Source organism: Urocampus carinirostris, chromosome 12 (genome assembly GCF_059441175.1).
Source record: "Urocampus carinirostris isolate Australia breed hairy pipefish chromosome 12, RoL_Ucar_1.0, whole genome shotgun sequence".
Taxonomy (NCBI): domain Eukaryota; kingdom Metazoa; phylum Chordata; class Actinopteri; order Syngnathiformes; family Syngnathidae; genus Urocampus; species Urocampus carinirostris.
In genome coordinates, this window is record NC_142360.1 from 1,382,463 (window position 1) to 1,407,920 (window position 25,458).

Sequence of the window (25,458 nt, forward strand, 5' to 3'; positions counted from 1 at the left end):
TCCAGACACTCCTTCGCCCTGGAGCTGCCACCCTGCTGTCCCGAGAGCTCTGTCGCTATAACATCACCCTGGCAGGGCTCTGTGAAGTACGATGGCAAGGCAATGGTGAAACAACAGCTGGCAACCATTGCTACATCTGGAGTGGCCCCGAGAGTCGGACCGGCCTTTACGGTGTGGCTCTCGCCATTCCAAAAGCCCTCCGGAGGTCCCTCATCAGCTGGACACCAATAAGCGACAGACTACTGTCTGCTCGCTTCCTCCACCATCACGGCAAGATGACAGTGATCGTCACCTACGCCCCCACTGATGTCGCTGATGAGGATGCGAAGGACGCGTTCTTTGACCAACTCCACCAGGCTGTCGACCAAGCCCCACCACACGATGTCACCATCATCCTCACTGATGCCAACGCCACTCTATCCAGCAATGATCGGCCCCCCGGCTCACCTGTCGGCACCACCTTCGTTGACAGCACAACAAACAACAATGGCAACCGCCTCCTCCTCCTCTGCCACCAAAACAACCTTTGTGTTGCTGACACCTGGTTTCCCCGGAAATGCATCCATCACTGGACGTGGTACAGCCCAGATGGCAGAACCAGGAAGGCATTGGACCACATCCTGATATTACAACGCTGGAAGTCGTTTGTAACAACTGCCGGGTGTTCAGAGGAGCACAGCTTGGCAACACAGACCATCGTCTGCTGGTGGCCCAGCTCAAGCTAAAGCTCAGAGCCAACCAGCACAAGACTCTGCCTCGCCCCGACTCCTCCCGACTCAGCGACCCCAACATCGCCAGAGACTTCAGTTGCTCCATCCGCCGCACTCTCGATGCCCTGGCTCCTGACAAGCTGACAGACTGGGCGGCCTTCAAGGAAAGTGTCCTCCAGTCTGCTCACAATGTCCTCGGACGCCCGCGATCCTCCCCGAGAAAGCCCTGGATATCAGAGAGGACACTAAACATCATAGACCAGCGGCGTGAGGCCCGGCTCCGAGGCGACCTCACGGAGTATCGGAGACTGAACCGCCTGCGCAATGTGGCCATTGCTGAAGATAGGGAGAGGTTTTGGCAGGCAGAAGCCCAACAGCTTGAGTCCGCGGCCAACAACAACAACATGAGCCGCGTATTCAGTCTACTACGCCAAGCCCGTAGCGGCCCACACATAAAGACTGCCCTGGTAAAAGACTCAGACGGCAACCTCATCATGACAGAAGCCAACTGTCTCGCGCGCTGGAAGGAGCACTTTAGCCTCCTCTTGCAGCACAGCACCATCCCGGCTGATCCCACCCTCCTAGTGGCTGCAAACACAGCACCTCCTAGCGACGCCTGCTGCACAGACCCTGTAACACCCGAGAAAGTGAGAGCTGCTCTGAAGAAGCTGAACACAAAGAAAGCCCCCGGCATCTGTGCCATTACCGGCGAGATGCTCAAGGCCGGCGGTGATGGCATGGTGGAGTGGCTAACCTGCCTATTCAACCAGGTGTGGGAATCGGAGCAGCTGCCCACCGACTGGACCAGAGGAGTCATCATGCCCTTCTGGAAATGCAAGGGTGACAGGCTTGTCTGTGGAAATCACAGAGGTATAACCTTACTCTCCATCCCGGGCAAGGTCTTTACCAGGATCTTGCTCAGCCGTGCCCTTCCAGCAATCAGAAGCTGCCGCCGTCCCCAGCAGGCTGGCTTTATGCCCAACCGCTCCACAACGGACCACATCTCTGCCGTCCGTTTGCTGATAGAGAAGACCCGTGAATTCCGTAAAGATCGCCATCTATATATCGGATTCATTGATCTGAAGGCCGCCTTTGACACCGTCTGCCACTCTTCACTGTGGAACATCCTCCAAGCTCTCGGAGCACCACCCAAAATCATAGCCCTGTTCAAGCTACTCTACAGCAACGCAGAGAGCTGTGTCCGTATCAACGGCATTGATTCCGACTGGTTTACTATCTCCAGCGGCGTTCGTCAAGGCTGCGTGGCTGCTCCCGACCTTTTTAATTGCATCATCGACCATCTGATGTTCAGGGTTAGTGAGCGCATCCCCGGAGTGTCTTTCGGCAACTACCACCTGACCGACCTGGAGTATGCTGACGACACCATCATGCTCAGCACTTCCTACAGCCAGCTGAAAGACGCTCTGGGCATTTACAGCGAAGAGGCAGCGCGGCTTGGCCTCCAAGTGAGTTGGACGAAAACCAAGTTCATGTATGTTGGTGATGGACCAGATCCACCTCCCATCCAAATTGGTAGCGACATCGTAGAGCCTGTCAAGAGCTTTGTGTATCTGGGGTCCATGGTGACACACAATGGGGACCTAAAACCAGAGATTCTCCGCAGAAGAGCCCTGGCAGCATCTGCTCTGCAGTCTCTCTGGAAACCACTCTGGCGGCACCAGACCATCGCACGCAAGACGAAACTCCGCATTTACAACCTCGCCGTACTCTCTATCCTGCTTTATGGCTCAGAAACATGGCCCCTGAACGACACCCTGGCCACAAGAATCGACGGTTTTGATAGCAGGGCTCTCAGAACCATCGAGAACATCAGGTGGCCCCAACGAGTCTCCAATAAAGAGCTTAGAGCCCGCACGTGCCAGCCCCGAGCATCTTCCTTGGTCGCACAACGCCGCACCCGCTGGTTTGGCCATGTCCTTCGTCTACCACCAGACCATCCGACACGAGCCATTCTCCAGTTTGACCCAAAGGCAGCAGGCTGGAGACGACCACGAGGGAAACCCCGCACTCGATGGCTCGACGTCGTTGCGGGCGACCTCCAACAACACGGAGTTGCTGTAGAGGATGCAGAACAGCTGGCACAAGACCGCCAGCATTGGAAAAACCTGGTTCATCTGGTCGGCTCAACGCACAGGGACGGGACCCCCCGACCTTCGCTGGAGCAATATTCAATAATCAATCAGGTTAACTGGCCAGTTAAATGGTCCCTAGGTGTGAATGAGCAAGCGAATTATCTGTCCCTGTGTCAGGGTGTCTCCTGCCCACTGCCCAGAGATGGCTGGGATGGGCTCCAGCACCCCCGCGATCCTACTGAGGATAAGCGGTGCAGATAATGGATGGATGGATATATACATATACAAGTGTGCGCCCGCCTGACAAAGATGTTGAGGAACCTTCTGCCATCAAACCATAACATGTCATGATTGCAGATTGAGCGCAACTGCGACTGATTAATTGGCGCCAACAGCCTGGACAGCTGATTGGCTGATGCACTCTTTTTAAAACCCCGGCTTCCAAGAGAAAGCTGTCAGATCGTTATGCAAACTGTTGCCACCAGCTCAGTAAGCCTTTACGTCTGACTCTGTTTCTGCCCTGCTTTTCTCTGCCTGATCTTCGTTGCCAACCTGTTTCCGGACCTGACTTTGCCCCGTTCTGCCTGCCTGTTACCTGATCTGTTTTGCCTCGTTACCTGCCTGCCTCCTGTTGCCGACCTCGTTTCCGAACTTGACACAGCCTTTGCTCTCGCCATCGACTTATAATTCCTGCCTGTCCCCGATCTTCCTCGCTAGACACAGAAGTGCCACTTCCGCATCGCCCGCTCCCCTTGTCCGTCAGCCATCGGATCCTGGAAGCAAACCCTGCTCTCCCTCTTTATTAATAAAAACTGAGAAAACGAGCGCTATCGGATCCTGTGTCCATTTGTGGTCTGTGACATAACATTGCCCTGCTCTGAGAATGTACACAGACCTTTCTCCGTCAAACCATGAAGTTGCAACATTTATTCTGATGCCTTGTACCTATAAAACCCACGCAGTATTTCCCTCCTCGAGGAAACCCATATTTGTGTCTCTGTCTCCTTCTTTGGTGATAATTAGAAAATGTCTTTGTAGATGAACCTGCCAATATATAAAAAATCATTAATTATAAGTATTGTTTATAAAATAAATCTATTGAGATAAAAATGTGTGAAGTAAATATATATATATATATATATATATATATATACATTTTTTAATGTTTAAAAAAAAAACATTTTTATATACATAATATTTTTAAATAAAGGTATTATTTGAAAATAAAATAAATCTAGCAAAACTAATGAAAAAGCAACATACTTTTTTTTTTAAAATATGTAAAGTTAAAAAAAATTCAGAATAATATTTGGAAGTATTTCTTAAAACTAAAATAAATTTAACAAAATAACAGCATTAAAAGGCAACATTCTTTTAAATATATATATATATATATATATATCTACCTTGGTCATATCCCTCAAGTGGGGTGACCGACACCAAGACACACACATACAATAACAAATATAATAAAAGGGAAATAAATAGCAAAAAAAAAAAACACACACAAATTTTTGGACCATGGCCAACCCAATCGCCCAAACACCCAAACAAGTTGGGCACCTCGGCACCCAAGTTGGTCATGCTTTCGTCCCTCCAGATGAAATGGGACACCAGAAAGCGGCCATGTCACTCGGGTCAGGGTGACACAACACACTCTTGTGTTCAACAGCAGGGCCCGTCAGCTTTCACTGGTTTACCCCTGCCGCATCATACGGGTACCCAGCCCATCCTTAAGAACGCATCCACAATCCCACTATCCTTTCACAACACCTCTCCACTCCTTTCTATCACCAACAAGAGCTCTAGCTTCCATTATATTTAGACCTCTTTCCTGCAGTGCACTCATGACACCATCCACGTCAATCGCGGCCTTCCTCTTGGTCTCCTCCCATTGACTTCTGCTCTGTAGATCCTCTTCAACATTCGCTCCTCATCCATCCTCTCCATGTGTCCAAACCAACCGAGTACGCTCTTATCAACACGCTTGCTCAGTTCCACGACTACTCCAGTTTTGTCTCTTACAATTTAATTTCTCAGTCCATCCAATCTTGTCACTCCTAACATAGTCCTCAAACACTTAATCTCAAAAACATTCAACTTCCTTCTTTAATCTGCATTCAGAATCCAAGTCTCCTCAACACTGCCTCTTTAAACCACTGCCTCTTTAAACCACTATTTCCACACTCTCCTCTTCTGCTAATCCGTTCATAATCTTCCCCTATCCTCTCTTTAAACTCTCTCTCCTTTTCTGCCTTATTCAACTCTTGACATTTTCACCTCTTTCCTCACACTCTTCTTATAACTAGCCCTCCACGATCCATCTATTCTCAGTTTTCCTTCCACATGAAAATGATCAGACATGCCACTCATTTCACCTCTGTAAACATGCACATCCAACAATCTACTTAACATCCCTTTCTTAACCACTACATAATCCATCAGTGCTCTGTCCACCATCTTGCCACTATCCACTCTGACAAAGGTATACTTATTCACGTCCCTCTTTTTAAACAATGTATTTCCAATCACCAACTAATTTTCCACGCATAACTCAATCAATTTCTTCCCACTATCATTTCTTCCTGGTACTCCATATCTACCAATCACATTTTCAACCGTTTCATCACCCACTCTAGAATTCAGGTCACCTAGTATTACTACTTTCCACCCTTCTTTCGCACTTGCCACCCATTCGGACAAGTCCCCCCAGAACTCCTCTCTCTCCTCAGCGCTTCTTTCTGAGCCAGGTCCATATGCACTTATAAACATCCATACTTCTACACCCCACTTCAACCTCACCCACATCAATCTGGAAGATATATCTTTCCACTCCACCAGTTTTTCCTTTGCTTTCTCACTCACAAGCACAGCCACTCCTTCTCTAGCATGTCCACCCGTAACTCCAGACCTTCTACCATACATACCTCCAAGCTGTAATTCACCCTTTCCTTTCATCTTTGTTTCACTCAAGGCTAACACATCAACCTTCCTTTTAGTCATCATCCTTCCGATCTCCTCTTTCTTCCACTCAGTCGCTTTACTTCCACATCCTCTCACATTTAATGACCCTATAACTAGGTTTTGCGAGACCTTTCGGTCTCCCGCCCCCCTTTCTTTTCCTTGCTGTCTCTTAGGGAGTAGAGACACACAGCGGACCATGGTGGGAGAATTCTCTTCCCTCTCACAAGGAGAGGACCCCTCACCACAGGGAAATATATACAAAATAGAAATATATTTTTAAATCAAAAGTATTTTTAAAAATTAAATCTAAGAAAGTAAGATGTAAAAAGCAAATAATCCATCCATCAATTATCTGTACCGCTTATCCTCAGTCACGGGGTGCTGGAGCCCATCCCAGCTATCTTCGGGCAGTGGGCAGGGGACACCCTGAACTGGTTGCCAGCCAGTCGCAGGGCACACAGGGACAGACAATTCGCTCGCTCATTCACACCGAGGGACAATTTGGACCGGCCAATTCACCGAACACGCATGTTTTTGTAATGTGGAAGGAAACCGGAGTGCCCGGAGGAAACCCACGCAAACACGGGGAGAACATGCAAACTCCACACTGGAGGTTCGATCTCACGACCCCAGAACTGTGCCGCACACGCGCTAACACTGCCCCGCCGTGCTGGGGGTGGTGGTAATAATAGTAATAATAATAATAATAATCTGAATACATTAAAAAAAATCAAATAAATTATAAATACAGTTTTTATTATTATAATATCAAGTATTTCTTAAAATTCAAACAAATATATCAAAATAATAGAAGTATTTAGCCTAGATGGTAGGGCGCCCGCTTTGAGACTGGGAGGTCGCTGGTTCGCGCCTCGGCCGAGTCATACCTAAGACTTATAACATTGGTAAAATGGCGGCGCCCTCTGTTGGCTGCGGCTGCATCGGCTCGCTACAACGGGTCAGGTGTATCGACATTTCGTTCTGTGTACATTGTTACAAAGAATGACAATACAAAGGAAATAATTATTTATTTATTTTTTTTAAACTGTGAAAAAGTAAAAAATATATATTTGAGATTGATTTTTAATGTTAATTGAATTTTTTAAAAATTAACAAAAAATTTTTTTAAATGAATCTTATTTTTTAATCAAAATATTAAAAAAGAAAAAATAGTGTCATTACATAAAAAATTTGACCATTGTTAAACATGTTTTGATCAAAGGTATTTCTAGAAAAAAAAGAATACAACAAGATAAAACAATTAAAACTAACATTTGTTCCTTTTTTATTTTTTAAATGACAAAAAAAACAAATTCAGATTCAATTCAACGTATCGAGTTAAAAGTATTTCTTAAAATAAATCTGACAAATAAAAAATATTAAAATGCAATATTTCAATAAGAATATACTATATATATATATATATATAAAGCAACATATTTATCAAATACCTTAGATTTTTGTTTTAATTAAAATATAATTTTAATTTGAAAAAGAAAATGACAGGGCATCACGTTTCTTTTACTCTTTTAAAATGTTTTATTCGGAAATATTTTTAAATAAATAATAAAAAGTCATCAACATTTTAAAATTCTGTCTTTTTTATAGAAATATTTAAGAAATATATAATATGTAGCGCAACATTTTTAATCATTTTTCAAAATTAAAAAAAAAATCTGAAAAAAAAGTTATTCATTTTCCAACTGCTTGTCCTCACTAAGGTCGTGGGGACTTTTTATCATAAAATATGAAAATAAAGTTTGAAAAAAAAGAAGAAAAGCAAGAACTATTTAAAATCATTTTTTTTACCTGCGTGCAGTAACCATGAGTGCCAATGAGTGTGGTGCTGGCCACGTCCATATCTTCTTTTAGTCTAACCAAGGACATTTCAATAATAAAGCGTATTATACTTTAAAAAAAAAACAACATTAATTCTGCATTTGCATACTTCTCAATAGATCGAGACAGAACCGCTGATATAGTCAGTAGCAGACATCCCAGCTCTCCCCTCTCAAACTGTATTTAAAATAATAACAACAACAACAAATTAATTTATTTAAACGGCAAACGAGAGGCAAGACCGGAGATGCCTCACCTGCTCAATGTTTTCTTCAAGGAGCAACTTCAGGTCTTTGATACTATCCACTGTAAAACAGCTGATCTACATAGATTTAAAAAAAAATATATATACAAAAATTAATAACAGAAATATAAATCAAGAAAAAAAAATCCTTCCATTCCATGAATGCAAAACTGGTTACATAATAATAACCTAATTTTTTACAGGCTTGGATAGGCTAAAGCGGGGCAAAATAAAGCCTGCAATTGGCAGAAAAAGATGTAAATCACATGTTTGGTTGCTCTACAGCAGGGATGTCAAACTCAATTGCACAAGTGGCCAAAATTCAAAACACACTTAAGGTCGCGGGCTAACCGGGATAAACATTTATTGAACACACTTAAACTGAATGTTTATGGAACATAAATATGAATAAAAACAGACAAGAATATTAAATTTAAACCTTAAATCACTTATACAGTATTTATTATTTTGCTCTAAATAAAAATATCTTGTTAAATTATTCAACTTAGAACTTAACTTAAACAACTTAACATTAAAATAACATTCAAATTCCTTTGCTCCTATGTCAATGTATATATTAAAAAAAACTTAAATAGCCCAAAAGATTTTGCTCTCCTTAATATATCTCCTGTCAAAAGTAGAAATATGAAAATGCTACACAAATTATTTTGTAAAAACGTCACAACATTCTGAGAACAGGGAGCCTGATGTGCTTACCTTTGGTGCAGACGGAGTAGGGCGAGAGATGGGAGGGAGTGCTTGCACTTTTTGCATAGCTCATAGCTCAACTCACCCAATCAAATAACTTTAAGTTCTCTTCTGGTGTTTTGGCGTATTTATAATTTGTTCCGTGGATTCATCAAAAAGTATCCGAACACTGAACACAGATTATATAGTGAGTTTTTATATAAAGGATTATTTAGCGTTGTACAGCCAAAACGAGTTTTTTTTGTGTGACACCTTGACTGTAAATCGTAGTGAAAACGTGCCCAATATATTCTGAAAAGTACTGCTTTGAAATTCAGTTTGGTTTGGCTTTGCGTGTATCAGAACAGGATTAATGGCTAAAGTTTTGAACGAGATGGAGAAAATTTGCATGCAATCAAATTTGTCTCTGAGCCACAGGTACTCATAGAAAGAGCCATATATGGCTCGTGAGCCACAGGTTCCCGACCCCTGGTATATAGTATAGTATAGGTTATATACGGAGGAATAGGAAAAGTGACTAAAACGTCAGAATATGATGTCCAGGGATGAGACGGCGTTGTTCATATTTACGAGCCATTAATAACAATGTGAAATGGTCTTGCGAGCCGGATATGATTACACGGCGGGACGGACGTGGCCCGCGGGCCGGGAGTTTGAACCATGTGCTCTACGGCCTGGAGATTATTTTTTTACTACTGTAGTCTGTATTTGTAAATGGGAATTATGGGGCTAAACAAACAGCAAGCAACAAGCAACGTCCATCGATGCAGATGCTTTTTTCATTTATCGGCATTATTGCATACCAGTCAACCTCCACGGCTCCATGCCCTTACAAAATGTTGTATTTTCCTTTATAAAATACAAAATAATCTTACACTATATGTTTTTTTCAAACGTGTTTATTAATGTAGTTTAGCATGTTATATTGTGCATGTGTTTCGTTCCTTCTCTATATTTATATTTTTAAATTCAATTTGAATTGCATTCATTCAGTGTTTTGTTTTATTGTCATATGCACAGTAAAGAACCACACTTACCTGCACAATTAAATTCTTATTTTGCTGTCCACACGGTTGTCAGCAAAAAAGAAAATAGAAACTAAGAAATTGTTGGCATTTCTTGAATCCCTAGAGTTTAACCTTCCTAATGATATGTGGAATTACGCATTTGAGCGATTGGTCCGTACGTGTCTGAGACACTTATTTGCCTATTTGCCAGCTTTCGGAATGTTAAGGGGTTTTACTGAACTATCTGACTGTTTTGTTGACGTTCCTATTGTAGCGCCTTATAATCTTGTGGGCATTATGTATGGATAATTTCAGACAAAAAATATTTTGGGGGACAGCGCCTTATAACCCGGTGCGCCTTATTCCCGTGAAAATACGGTAGTTTTTCTAAAAAAGTAGTAGCAAAACTTGGTCATGTTACCTCTCTACCTCTTGCTGGCCAAAGTACATTTAGTTTTTCTATAGAAGTTATAGCACAACTTTGTCGTGTGTCCTATCTACCTCACTGTAAAGTGTGTTAGGCACTGAAGAGCTCGCTAAAATATATTTCGTTTTTTGATAAAAGTAGTCGCACAACTTGGTCGTATATCCTCTCTACCTCTCCGTAATGTGCACCGGAGATATTGAGTACTTAGTATAAGCAGGATTTATCGATACCGATTGGAAAAAAGTTACCATGCATCCTTAATCCATCGTGCCTTTCGAATGTACGTAAATATGAATCGAAATGGCAACAAAAACCTTTTCTAGCACTCCTTCGGATTCGTAGTTTCCTTTGGGGGTGAAGAGCGTTCTCCCCGAGTTTCTGTTTTCAAACCAAACATTGTGTTAAGGACTTAATTTTGCAATTAAATGCAGTTTCAAGTCTCACATTGCTAGTGTAGCTTGTTTCTCCTCTCCAGCCCGCCAAAGGACTTCGGCCAAAGCTGAGATCAAACATTTTCGTCTGTTCGCATTCGATGGTCTTAAACACCTGGCAACAAAAAGCTGTATGATTTAAAATATAATAATTATATTATTGTATATTATAGTATTGAAATAGAAGTAAAACATACTGAAGTCTTGAATGATGAACATATTCATCCTCAAAGAGAAGTTTCTTTAAGACAAAAGCTTGGATGGAAGCTAGCAGCCCACAAGGACCGCCCTAAAAAAGGAAACAGAACACATCCAAAAATGGAAAGTGAGTCAAATCTTCAATTTGATTCAGGCATCTTCCACTCTTTCCCACTGTTTTCTTCTCTAGCCACTTGGTTGAAGTATATGGGTCACCGTTATTGTTAGATACTTCTGCTTCACACTTTGGTGTCACTCTCCTGCCACAGCGATTCATACACGCAAACATCACAGTTCATTCCCTCAGGCATCTTTTCTACTTTTTTTCGCACTGTTTCCTTCTCTTGTAATCCACCCTGCTGCATGCTATGTCTCACTGATAGACGCAATTATTATTGTTAGCTGCTCACTACACCTGTTTCCTTCTCTAGCTGCTCGTGTAACCCAGCTTCTAGGTCATATTGCTGGCTGAAATTCATCAAAGTTGAAATAGGCTTCCAAATTTGGCAATGTAGTATCCTACAGGCTTATGCAGTGTGTCTACTTCGAATGCACACATCACTGCTCCATTCTACGCTACAACGGTCTGTTGTGGTGAATTATTACACACTGTCACTTTAAAACAAAATAACCAGTTTTATTTCTCCATTTCAGTAGACGGCCATTTTGCTATGCGCTCTTGTCTCATAAGAACATTGACAATTCTCAGGGCAAAGTTTGACCACTGTTAGTCAATTAGTCGTTACGTTAACCTGAGCAACTGTAAAATGGCCACCTCCAACCACAAATTCAAAACTGCTAGAGTAAAAGCAAGTTTTCACAGCTACCTTCCTCTGGACGATTCCAAATCGTACGTCATGCGTTTCAGAAAAGGCGAAACCCTGATTTCTCCATTCCGCCGTGAAACATTTTAGACTCGAACCTAGGAGGACCGATTTTAATTCCTGTGGCGAACAAAAAACAAAACAATAAATCAATCATTTTTGTTAATTTTTGTTTTGTAAATCAACAACCGAGGCTTTGCGTTGGTCCATTGGGCGGAATTTTTGTGTGCATGATGAGGTTGCGGAATTCACAATGGCTATCAGGGAGAATTCCCGAAGCTCGTCGTCGACGTCATCTGAATATAAAAAAAGAAAGACCCGTCCAAATTAGCACTTCCTCTAACGGTGGGCAATACGGCAAAATACATCACAATTCTTTTTTGCTTTCTTTATTTTATCATTTTTTAACATTAAAATAAATGATTAACTATGGGCATTAATGCAAAGTTTTTAGCGTTAGCAGATAGCATCAGCGTCCACAATTCTAGCATTACGAGTTAGCATTTGTGACATTAGCATTAGCAGAAAAATAATTAATTAATATAAACAGTTGAAGTAATGCTTGAGGCTAAAGCCAAGCTAGCCACTAAAGTGATGCTATTGCTATATATATATATATATATATATATATATATATATATATATATATATATATATATATATATTCATTATCATTATCTGGCCCACTTTTCCTCGGTAGGGTCTTGGGGGTGTTGGAGCCCATCCTAGCTATCTTCGGGCAGTGGGCAGGGGACACCCTGAACTGGCCGCCAGCCAGTCGCAGGGCACACAGGGACAGACAACTCGCTCGCTCACTCACACCTAGGGACAATTTGGACCGGCCAATTCAACTGACATGCATGTTTTTGTAATGTGGGAGGAAACCCACGCAAGCACGGGGAGAACATGCAAACTCTACACTGGAAAGTTCTATCTCACAACTGTGCCACACACGCGCTAACTACTGCGCCGCCGTGCTGCCCACACACACACATGTATATATATATATATATATATATATATATATATATATATATATATATATATATATATATATATATATATATATATATATATATATATATATACATATATATATATATATATATGTAGAGTCATATGCAAAAGTTTGGGCACCCCTTATCATTTTCAAGATTTCCCTTTGAAAATCATTGGTTGATCGGATCAGCAATTTCAGTTAAATATATCATGTAGCAGACAAAAACAGTCAAGTCAAGTCACATTTATTTATATAGCCCTTAATCACAAAAATGTCTCAAAGGACTGCACAGGATTACAATTACACAATTGCACAATTACCTGATTTTAAACCAGCATGCGGGTAAGGAACAACTCAAAAACCTCAGTGTGAGGAAAAAAGAGAAACCTTGAGAAAGGACCTAACATGTGGTAACCCCCCTTCCAGGATTGACCAGGGTGAATCACAATTAGCATTACTGTACGCAGAATAGTAAACACTAGGTAAGATGTTGAAAATGTCCGGAAAGTGCATGACAGCAACGACGCCCCAGCCTGTAAACTAGTCCAGAAAGTCTCTGACGGCCATGACGCAGCTTCCCATCTCTGCCAGCTGGTAAATGCAGGGATTGACATGCTTCAGGTCAGACGCTGGTCAGCTGACTTATCTCAAATCGTCCTTCTCCTTCGTACCACCACCAGACAGGCAGTCGGAAAAAGACAGGACAATACAGAATATGAGGTGGGCATCAATCATAAGCTTTGGAATAGAAGTGTGTCTTAAGCTTCGATTTAAAAACCTCCATTGAGGTTGCAGATCTTATCTCCGGAGGCAGGGCATTCCATAACACCGGGGCCCGGATGGAGAACGCTCTCGAGCCTGCAGACTTCTTGGCTCTCGGAGTCACAAATAGAAAGGCATTTTCCGAGCGCAGACTCCGTGCAGGAACATAAGGCGAAATCAAATCAGAGAGATAAGAGGGTGCAGAGGGAGACCAGAGAGCAATACATTACAGTAATCAAGCCGAGAAGTAATAAACGCATGAATTAAAACCTCTGCATCTGATTGGGACAGCATCGAACAAATCTTCGCAATATTACAGAAGTGGTAGAAAGCTATTCTAGTAATATTTTCACATGTGACTGAAACGACAGATTAGGATCAAATATAACCCCTAGATTTTTGACCGAGTCACTATGGGTGATATTACATTGGGGCGGCAGTAGCTCAGGAGGTAGAGCGATCGTTTTAGGATTAAGGGATCCCAGTTCAAATCCCAGCTTGTCCGTGTTACATGCTGAAGTGTCCTTGGGTAAGACACTGAACCCCCAATACCCCCAATTAGCAGGTTAGCGCCTTACATGGCTGCACAGATCATGGCCGCTATTGGGAAATGTGAAGCACAATGTAAAGCGCTTTGGGAGGTCATTGACTTGAAAAGCGCTATATAAATGCAGATCATTTCATTTTCATTTCATTTGTCTAGGTTCAGGGTAGTGTTTGAAAACAACTGACGACAGTGAGCTGGACCAATAACCAACATTTCATTTTTTTCTGGGTTAAGGCGTAAAAAATTAAGTGACATCAATCTTTGAATCATAGTAAGGCAAGCCTCCAGATTTCTACAACTTAAATGTCCAGTTGTTTCCAGTGGCACATACAGTTGAGTGTCATCTGCATAGCAATGGAAACTAATATTATACCTGCGGATAATGTCACCAAGCGAAATCATATAAATATTAAAAAGAAGGGGGCCAAGTACAGAGCCTTGAGGAACACCACAGGGGACATTAGATTGTTTAGAGGTCAGATTGCCATAGTTAACACATTGCATCCTGTCTGAAGGGTAGGCTCTAAACCACGAGAGTACAGTTCCTGAGATACCAATGCATTCCAGACGAACCAGTAATATGTTGTGGTCGACAGTATCAAAAGCAGCGCTGAGATCAAGCAGCAGTAACATTGATGAGGCACCGGAATCTATTGCTAAAAGGAGATCATTGGTTACTTTAGCAAGGGCTGTCTCAGTAGAGTGATTTGCCCTAAATGCTGACTGGACAGTTTCAAAGAAGTTATTTTCTGACATGAAGTCATTTAGCTGCTGTGCAATGACCTTTTCAAATAATTTTGCAAAAAGTGGCAGATTTGACACTGGCCTATAATTACCTAGGCTTTCTGCGTCAAGGTTAGGTTCGCTTAAGCATGGGTTTAATCACGGCAGACTTGATGGTTACAGGAACAATACTCGAGGATAGCGATATATAAATAATATTTAAAACTGATGGTCTTAAGATCCCAGACAGATACTTCACCAGTGAAGCTGGAAACGGATCGAGCAGGCATGTAGTTTGTTTGGCCCTACTGACCATCTGTGCTAGATTATCAAGGGACAAATCATTGAAACTGGAGAATGTTTCTGAACAACCGCCGACACGGTCCTTACCTAACACCTCCACATCTTTGAGATAGGAGGAGGTTACAGAGCGTTCTTTTAAAATTTCATTCCTGATTAGTTGAATCTTTGTATTAAAAAATTCCATAATGTCGTCAGCAGAATAAGTACAACTATTTGGGTTAAGTTGTTGTCTGGTAAGTTTCGCCACTGTGTCAAACAAAAATTTCGGATTATTCTTATGTTTAACAATAATCTTAGAGAAAAACGATGCTTTAGCTGAGGCAATAGCTACTTTATATTTCAGCAAGCTGTCACACCAGGCCAGTCGGAAGTAATATCTGAGAAGTGAAATTAAGTTAATAGGATTTACAGAAAATGTGCAATAATTGCTTAACAAAAGCAGGCAGGTGCATAAATTTGGGCACCCCAAAAGAAAAATGACATCAATATTTAGTAGATCCTCCTTTTGCAGAAATAACGGCCTCTAAACGCTTCAAATAGCTTCCAATGAGCGTCTGGACTCTGGTTGAATGTATTTTTGACCATTCTTCTTTACAAAAAATCTCCACTTCAGTCAGGTATGATGGTTTCCAAGCATGGACAGCTTGCTTTAAATCACACCACAGATTTTCAATAATATTCAGGTCTGGGGACTGAGATGGCCATTCTAGAACATTGTACTTGTTCCTCTGCATGAATGCCTTAGTAGAATTTGAGCAGTGTTTGGGGTCGCTGTCTTGTTGAAGTATCCCGTCCCGGCGCAAATTCGGCTTTGTCTTTGATTCTAGAACATTGTTCGCAAGAATCTGCTGATACTGACTGGAATCCATGCGACATTCAACTTTAACAAGATTACCAGTACCTGCACTTATCGCACAGCCCCACAGCATGATGGAACCACCACCAAATTTTACTGTGGATAGCAAGAATTTGTCTTGGAATGCTGTTTTCTTCTTCCGCCATGCATAACACCCCTTGTTATGTCCAAATAACTCAATTTTAGTTTCATCAGTCTATAGCACCTTATTCCAAAATAAAACTGACTTGTCCAAATGTGCTTTAGCAGACCTCAACGATGCGCAGTGACACCATCTGCAGCAAGATCATGTTGTAGGTCTTTGAAGCTGGTCCTTAGGTTGAGTTTGATTGTTCTCACCATCCTTTGCCTCTGCTTATCTGAGATTTTTCTTGGCCTGCCACCCCGGGCCTTAACTAGAACTCTTCAGAAGATGCAAAGAGGAGAACAACTTGCAACTGGTCACCTTAAATACCCTTTCTCATGATTGGCTTCACATGTGTATGTAGGTCGAGGTTCAATGAGCTTATCAAACAAATTTTGTGTTCCAATAATTAGTGCTAAAGTATTCAAAACAATAAAACAACAAGGGTGCCCAAATTTATGCACTTGCCTACTTTTGTTTAGGTAATTATTGCACACTTTCTGTAAATCCTATGAACTTTATTTCACTTCTCATATACCACTGTTTGTCTGCTATATGATATATTTAACTGATATTGCTGATCTGAACAACCAATGATTTATAAAGGAAAACCTTGAAAATGATCAGGGTTGCCCAAACTTTTGCATATGACTGTATATATATATATATATATATATATATATATATATATATATATATATATATTCTTATTATTTGTCCCTTGTGATTTGATATCATATCATATCATTTGATATCACCATCTCTTTTTGCAACCATCCAAAACCAGGAAAAACGATTAAGTTAGAACCTTACCCAACACTAAGTCCGACAAATCTTTCCTGTTCCGCAACATCTTGGACTTAACTCTGAGAGGGAAGACAGAATTGAGGTAGGACTGGGAAATTAACAAAAAAATGATTCACAATTGCAGCAGATCCCCGGGATATGGCAACATTGCCTTATGACTTTTGTTCTTTGTGGTGTGGATTAAAGTATTTTATCGACCCTCTTTACAAGATCTTCCCCATTATAGCACATCAACAACAAATCATCTATAGAATTCAAGCTTTGCGGTATTCTTGCATATAACAAGTTGCGTCTCTCAAATGCCTGTCTGCTATTGGGCGACAACATAGAATATGCTGGTTTACTATTAGTCTGAGTAACAGAATCAAAAAGCTGCTTATTGGCTGAACTACCTCCCATAATGCATTTCTCTCTAACTTTAGTTCAGAATCCTGTGCGCTTCATAAAGCAAGTCATCAATACATTACTGAATTTTATGTTGGCCTGGAGTGGAAGGGCCGCCACCAGGCTGTACGTGCCTCAGACACACCACAGGAAATGGTGCCCCTACGACCCTAATGGTTAAGGGATACTCTGCTCTTATCAAGAAACATGCAGAACGCACAACAACGCTACCCTACTAAATTACATGGCCATAATCAATCGATGATTCGGATTAAAATTATTTTTATTAAAATAAAAGCAAAGAAGCCCGGAGGGCTGCTGAGTGGTTAGCGCATCCGTGGCACAGTTCTGATGTCAAATCCAGCCATCCTCTGCAGAGTTTGCATTTTCTCCCCGTGCTTGTATGGGTTTCATCCGGGCAATCCAGTTTCCTCCCACATTCCAAAAACACGCATGTAAGGTTAATTGGCCGGTCCAAATTGTCCCCAGGTGTGAATCAGCAAGGGAGTTGTCTGTCTCTCTGTGCCCAGCGACTGGCTGGCGACCAATTCAGGGTGTCCCCTGCCCACGGCCCGAAGACAGCTGGGATGGGCTCCAGCAAATAATGAATTGATGGATGAAGCAAATAAATCTTCTAAGGACATTACAATCCTCTGCAGTTGAAGTTTGAAAATGACTTTTAATTTGAATTGGCCATCTGCTTCACTCCGCTGCATCCACCGGCTACTCCACTTGACCAGGTACAGTTTACACCATGTCACACCAAAGGTAAATAATAATTTAAATTGTTTCTTTTTATATACAGTTATATAACAATATACAGTGGGACCTCGCTACTCCGCGGTTTGACGTTCGCGGCTTCAGAGCTTCGCGGTCTCTAATGGTTAAAAAAAAAAAAAAAATATATATATATATATATATATATATATATATATATTTTTTTTTTTTTTTTTTTTTTTGACGGGGCGTCGCTACTTTGCAGATTTTCACTTTTTGCAGGAATCCCCCTCGGCCGACGACCCTAGCAGGCTGGCACCCAGGCTGCCCACTGCCCGGAGATGGCTGGGATGGGCTCCAGCCCCCCCGCGACCCTAATAAGAATAAGCGGTGCAGATAATGAGATGAGATGAGATTTTTTTTTGTTTGTTTGTTTTTTGAAGGGGCGTCGTTACTTCGCAGATTTTCACTTTTTGCGGGTGGTTTTGCTCCCCATTAACTGGGTCTAAAAAAATAATAATTAAAAAAAAAAACTTTTTTTTTTTTTTGAAGGTGCGCCGCTACTTAGCGGATTTTCACTTATCGCGGGTGGTTTTTGTCCCCATTAACCGCGATAACCGAGGTCCCATTGTACAGAAATATTACTAGGTACTTACTTTGTCCTTTTATGTTAGAATGTTTTTATCTGGGTTGTTGGGGGTTCAAAACACATGAATTAATTACATCATGTTTCTATCCCCCGCAATACGGAAATTTGCGATCCCCACTTCACAACGGATCGATGTCATATCCCGGGGGTTTACTGTATATAAAAACTATTTACATGTGTTTATCACATGTGTCTCTTCCTGTTTTCTTCAACGTCCTCACTATTTCGGTAGCATCACTTGAGACTTTTTTCAGTAAATTGTTCCGAGCCTGTCCAGCTTCATCTTCTTCTTCTCTCCTGAACAGCAGGTGAGGCGTGAGAACTTTGCCACTCTTACGTTTTTTGTTTGACTCCTGAAATTGTAAATATGAGAGTATTGGAAACAACCGCCATTGCCGCACTTTTGGACGCTACCTGTAGCGTGCTAGCAACCGGTCCAGCCATCATCCATCGTCGTACCCGGTTGGGTTGGCTCATGTGGGTGACTTCAGCAGAGATCTTTATTGCAGATTGAGATTTTCCTTGAAGGGCATCTTTGGTCTGAGATCTGTATGAATAATTTATTAAAACGTTGTCTGTGAAACTCAATATTGGTCAGAACTTATTGGTTACCTTAATTTGACATGGTCGCCAGAATTCCTTTCATTTTGTGGAAAGTTGATGTCAAGGTCGCTTCGGGACATTTCGTCGAATTTGTTACCTTCGATAAGATGCTTGACGATCATCTCCAGTAAAGTTCTTAGAGGGCATGTTTGGACCTTTGGTGACACAAATAAATGAAGAAGCGTGATAGAAAATTGTTTGATGGGCCATAATACAGTATATACCCATTTAAAGAGACAGTGTGTATTAATTCACCTTCTGCTGAAAACTTGTAAATTTCTGTTGAAACTTGGTCATTACCACACCACTTAGAGTTTAGAATGAGTCAATAAGTAAGAAAAAAACTATTCACAAAAAAAAAGGTTTTTGCGTTTGTACTCATTTAAAGTGATAGGGTGTTATAATTCACAACTAGAGGTTGTTGTAGAATAGAATGAAGATTAAGTGTGCGCACTGGAAAAAACACACTACGGCTGCCTGAATAATAGCATTGGCAAAATTCAGAGGCCTACATCAAGATCTTTTCTCAGGTGAAAAAGGATAAATTTAATAAAAACTGTTTTTTCTCCCCACAAGCGACAAAAAAATATTGAGCGACCTAGATACACCTGAAGGCAGCTGAAAAGAACCAATAGGTAAAGGTTGTCAAAGCAGGTCTAAGCTGCTAACTTTAGCAGCTGAAAGAAAAAGCTGCTAAAAGGATCTGTAAAAGTTATAATTTATCAAGTGAGATTAACCAAACTCAGCAAAATGAGGGGCAAGAAAAAATAGCAGTGGAACAAAAAGTCAAGTATGACATCTGAATCACAGGACTCTGCGACATTTGCTTTCATGACCAGCTGTGGAATGCAAGTGACATTTAAGTGAAAAGCTAACAATAACAAAAGCGGCTTGCAGCGAGCCATAGCCCACAGCCAAATGGCTAACATGAGTGTCTAGAGACGGAAACAGTGAAAAAATTCATAAATTGATGACTCAAATAACTCAGCGAGGATTAAGGGGAAACCAAGCTTTAGCTACACGGAGCAGCTAGCAATAACAATGTGCCAACTGTTGATAAACAAAGACGTGTCTTGACGGTATCACCAGTCAATTGAATATGCCATGCCACATAACATTGGAAAGCTTAAACTCTTGGGAGTTAAGATGTTTAAAATGTACTTATTATAGAAACACCTCCATCAGGCTGAAATAAGATACACAAAAACTATAAAGCCGGAATAGCTCACCACTAGTCGTCCAATTTCGTTGTCAGCTCATGACATCATTTTTTTTTGCAAACATGGAGTCATTACATCCAGGACCGTCCAGTGAATCAACCGTGTAAAACATTTACTCGAAAACACAGGATAATGCTGACGGATTAAAAAATATCCACCTAAAAGCATTTGTCCATCGTTCAACGCTTCTTGTTATAATCTGTCTGTTTTGCCAAATAATTCCTGTTTAGATTCGTGAGCTGATTTCAGGTATGGCTGTTAACCGCTAACCTTTTCATTGCCACCACTCTCGGCCAATTACAAGTTTTTTTCATGGTCCTTAGCCTGCCATAGCCTATGAATGCCTGTATTTAGAAAACAGAAATAAACTAATCTGGTTTTAAAAATCTTTAATCTGTAGTGACAGATTCAAATACTGATTGACACATTAGTTAGCCAATGAAATTCCCAACATAAATGTATGCAATTTTACACAGTGTATTCAAATCAGAACCAAATATAAACGTGCATAAATGCAGCCCGGGATCAATTTTTTCGTGTGATTATTACACGCTGGTGTGCAGAGTCAGTGATTAACTTTTGGAAAGATAAGTCAATTATTTACAACTCTTTCATAATGTCTAAAAATGGGCCAACGTAAATTAAACGTTTAAAGGTTCCAGAGCTGTAAACTGGTCTTTAAGTGGCCACTTTTGCTCATGCTATATTCTGCAGGGATGTGATTGAAAAAACAAATTCAGGCAAGAATGAAAACCTTCTATTTCTGTGTGTTCCAACTTAGATTACTCAATGTTAGTAGCACTTGCAGTGATTATTTCAGTTGGGAACAAAACTTCAGAGTGTTACCTTTGAAAAGAGACCAAACACCGTCCTTTACTTTGGGTACGTCTTGTATTGGGATTTGAGGCTAATTTTACAGGATTTGTAAGGGGTTAACAGGAACAAACGAGCCATACCCTGCAGCCAAGTGGCTAATATTAATGGCTAGAGAGGAAAATAGTGAAGGAAAAGTGAAGAATGCCTGAATCACCGCAACCATTACATGCAGGACTCAGCTGTGACCGGTAAGTGGCTGCTAAGTTCTGAAAGCACTATTGGTACAAGTTAGCTTGGCAAAATGGTTGCTCAAGCTTCTGTAGTGGTAAAATGGCAGTAAAAAATGTCAGATTCTTTAAAGTTGAGTAATATAATTACAAATTTCTTCAAACCAAATCATGTTTACGAGATAGTACATGTGTTTTTCTTATCATTTGAATCAGTACTGATTTAAACAAATACCGTATTTTTTTAGTATTACGGCTGTAAGAGAAAAAGCCAAGTCACATTTATACGTAAAGCCCTTAATCAAGAATTTTTTTAAAGGACTAACATTTTCTGATCTGAAACCCACAAAAAGCTTGTAATTCACTTCCTAAAATGCCACAATCAACTAGTCACTCTAGTTTGATAATCAGCATAGGCTTTGAGTCATTCAAATGAAACTCTTAAATGCCAACCCCTTGCCTATACTATTTAGCAAATTTTCAAATAGTGTCACTTTGAAATGACGATTCCATGGAATTCATTTGTTTTACCTTATTTGCTTGGTACAGATCTTCAATGTTGAGAACTTCTCTCAATTGGGATCGGTTGTTGATGCTGGATTCTTTGCGTGGTCGTTCTTCGTCCATGCAGGCCATTGTCCTCGTCATACCCTATAGAAACATCGATACAAGTAAATGTTGATTATTGTATCGCAATGTAAATCTAAATTTCTTGTTTTGTACGTAAGCACTTAGCATTGGTGAATATTTTGTTTTTGGGGGCCAAGCTCCAAAATCCAAAACCGCAAAATTCTGTTTTATGCCCTTGTCTCTGCACTCCCCTTATTGTTCTAGCTCAGGGGTCTCCAACCTTTTTCAAGCTTAAAGCAACTTTTTGTTACTAATTCACACAAAAGGGTACCCAGTTTAATACACATTTCTAAAATAGCAACTTAGCTACATTGCCTGTATATGAATAGCTTGATAGTTAGCTAGAAAAGGTGAACAGGTAAAAAAATCTACAAGAGAGCTAAATAGCTAGCCAAAAGAGCAAAAAGACCACTAAATAACAAGATAGATATCTAAATAAAGCTAGATAGCTAGCTGCAAAGGAGGCCAAAATTTAGTTGGATATCTATCAAAAAAGGTAAACTGTTTGCTAGATAGCATGCAAAAAATGTATAGAACTAGCCAGATAGCTTGCTAAATAGCTAAAAAGGTAGGAAGGTGGCTAGCTACACAGCTAAAAAGGTAGCTAGCTTAAAAAAACTATTTTTTTTGATCATCTCATCTCATTAGCTGCACCGCTTATCCTCAGTAGGGTCGCGGGGGTGCTGGAGCCCATCCCAGCAATCGCTTCAAAAACCCCAAAAATGAGAAATTAGTTTTTGTATTTCCCGCAAAATAACTTTATAAAAACAAACATAAATAAATGTATTTGATACGTGACTAGATTCTCATTATAGTTTCTTAATTGCTTAAAAATAATTGTAAATAGGTGAATAGATTTTTTGGGGTCCATTAAACCCATGAAAAGGAATTTATATTTGAATTTCTAAAATAAAAACTAATTTTACTATTAATATGTTGTTACTATGTGGTTATTACAAGGTTAATTGATAAAATTGTGTTAAATAGACCTAGTCAACTAATAAAAAAAATCAATTGACTGAAAAATCCCTTATCCAGCACTGGCTAGCAATTTTAGAAAAGTGGCACAGGAACTTCAGCTGTCCCTAGGAGGAATCCTGGAGACTCCGTGTTCTACAGTGAGCATGATACCTACATCCTCTTACATTTTGTTACGTAATTGAATGGTATCACAACATATTCCACATGTTCTTGTTTTTCTGTCCGCTAAAAGTGTGCCTGTCAGTCACATAAGTATAGAGTTGACAAGGGTGCTGGGTGAGGCAGAGAACATACCTGTCAACCTCCACGGCTCCATGTCCGTACAAAATATTTTCCTGTACAAAATAATCGTACACTATATCTTTTTCTGAATGATGCATGATGGGAAATCCCCCCGGCGGCAGATGCATGCACACATTAGCATCAAACCGCTGGCTTCGTTTGCAACGAAAAAAAAAGATACCGAGATAGAGGCTTCCGCAGCGAACACCTTTGACTTGATTGATTTGCTGTTTCATGATAGTCGGTGTATACCGGATGGTACCCATTATTGACAAATTTGCGTTTTTCCATACAGATTTCCTTGTACGCCGTACTCTTCTTAAAATGCATAAAAAAACGTACAGGTTGACAGGTATGAGAAAAGGGCAGCACTTTGAGGAAAATTGGTGGAGGAGAGAAGTATCAATCCCAGGACAATGGTATTAATCCTATCCGAGTACTTGCGTAGTATCAATAACATCGATTCCTGCATTGATACGCCCACCCCCTAACCTGCACCCCTTTCCAAGAGGATCATTTTTGTTTTCTTTACGAGCAATTAAATAGTGTTGCTGGAGTTCTTTTTATTTTATACATCGTTTTGTCCGTCTGAATAAAATAGCAGTTATCACAATGCACATAACCAACCATGCGTTTTCTCTTTAACATAGAATTAACTCCTTCAATTTTATTGTTGACGTTGTATGGACAAAAATGAGAAAAGTGGCAGACTGATGAATCAATCTAATACTTCAAAGGAGCATCCATTCTGTTGTGTCAGGTTCTGCACGGTTGCCATGGCACCCAGCTGGCACCACCCCTTGACACCGGCTGACTCGCATTTATTGATTACTGCTCTGGGTACTTAAACGAGCTATTTTGAACTTCGCTTTGACAGATCGTTGTTAAAAACTTGTTTATGCTTGGTTATACTTGATGTGCCTGTGGGACTTTGTTGCACTTCAGTGTAACATTCTGAAAGATTCCTACGAGTTCTGTTTAATCTGGAAATGCCTAGTTTGTAGTTTTGCCTGTGTTTGACCTGTTTTGTTTTTTGGTCTGGACCGTTTGTGTTTTGGACAACTTTTCTTTCTCAATAAAAGTGTGAGGACGTCTACGCAAATGAGTTCCTACTTCCTGCTTCCCGTTCCATTTCATGACAGGACGATCTGGCCAAACGATAAGAACTCAGCGAACGATCCCAACACAATTTGGGGAAAGCTGGAGACTCCCTACGCTCTCCAGCAGTTGGTTCGGATGGAGGATGCCTTTTGGCGATCGCCCAGTGAGGTCGCCGTCCTTCAGCTGCAGGACGAGCAAGCTAACGGAGCTTCCAACAACAGATTGAGCAATTAGCTCAGCGGACTGAGCTCATGTTGCGTCAGATGGATGATCTCCTATCAGCAACGGCCTTGCCTCCCAGGGCTCCTTCTCCGGCCGCGTTGTCACCTTTCCTGCTTACTCAAACCACGGCCCCGCCCGGGTTGGCAATTGCTGTGCCTCGAATGGGGTTTCCAGAAAGACCTGGCGCCGAGCTGTCCGAGGTCCCCGTCGACCTCAACGACAGCCTGCCTCGACATACCCCCGTTCGTCTGCCTTCCCACCGGTCTCGAGGTCCGGCCTTCCGCCTGTCTCGACATCCGCCCGTCCCGATGTCTGCCTGGCATGCCTGCTTGTCGACCTGTCTGCCTGCCTGATTTGCCCGTCTGCACATCTGATTCGTCTGCTCGTCGCTCCGATTCGTCCGCCTGCCGCCCCTGCCTCTCCCCATTCCTGCGTTTTCGGGGGAGGGAGTGGGGTTGCCCTCGTCGAGAGCGTCGACCCATTCTGGGGGGCGAGGTATTTGTTTTTTTTGGGGACCTCAGGGGCTGTCCCTTGAAGGGGGGTTCTGTCAGGTTCTGCACGGTTGCCATGGCGCCCAGTTGGCCTCGCCCCTTGACACCGACTGACTCGCATTTATTGATTACTTCTGTGAGTACTTAAACGGCTCTTTTGAACTGCGCTTTGCCAGATCGTTGTTAAAAACTTGTTTATGCTTGGTTATACTTGTTGTGCTTGTGGGACTTTGTTGCACTTCGATGTAACATTCTGAAAGATTCCTGCAAATTCTGTTTTTTTAATTTTTTTTTGCCTGTGTTTGACCCGTTTTGTTTTTTGGTCTGGTCCGTTTGTGTTTTGGACAACTTTTCTTTCTCAATTAAAGTGTGAGGACGTCTAAGCAAATGAGTTCCTACTTCCTGCTTCCCGTTCCGTTTTGTGATAATGTTGCATTTGTGGCCACACGTTTACATCAAGGTTGTCCAACATTCCGCACGTAGGCAGATCAGGACCACCACTGGTTATATTCCTGCTAAAGAAGCGTAAGAAAGAGTAAAAAAAATTTGAAAAGCGAGCTGTATTTTT

At 41.3% G+C, this 25,458-nt stretch overlaps 1 protein-coding gene across 2 annotated transcripts in view; it reads right to left on the reverse strand.

Annotated features, from left to right (window-relative positions):
* mindy4 (MINDY lysine 48 deubiquitinase 4) overlaps window positions 1–25,458 on the reverse strand; it is a 56,919-nt gene that overhangs the window by 14,921 nt on the left and 16,540 nt on the right. For both annotated transcript variants that reach the window (XM_088350541.1, XM_088350540.1), the window contains exons 2-14: window positions 21,715–21,834; window positions 18,930–19,075; window positions 18,732–18,864; window positions 18,492–18,670; window positions 16,574–16,626; window positions 11,635–11,741; window positions 11,449–11,565; window positions 10,621–10,712; window positions 10,437–10,538; window positions 10,307–10,370; window positions 7,863–7,928; window positions 7,716–7,783; window positions 7,577–7,640 (exon numbers count right to left, since the gene is read on the reverse strand). In XM_088350541.1, the coding sequence (XP_088206667.1) occupies window positions 7,577–7,640; window positions 7,716–7,783; window positions 7,863–7,928; window positions 10,307–10,370; window positions 10,437–10,538; window positions 10,621–10,712; window positions 11,449–11,565; window positions 11,635–11,741; window positions 16,574–16,626; window positions 18,492–18,670; window positions 18,732–18,864; window positions 18,930–19,075; window positions 21,715–21,834 (1,311 nt within the window). The remainder of the gene's footprint in view (window positions 1–7,576; window positions 7,641–7,715; window positions 7,784–7,862; window positions 7,929–10,306; window positions 10,371–10,436; window positions 10,539–10,620; window positions 10,713–11,448; window positions 11,566–11,634; window positions 11,742–16,573; window positions 16,627–18,491; window positions 18,671–18,731; window positions 18,865–18,929; window positions 19,076–21,714; window positions 21,835–25,458) is intronic.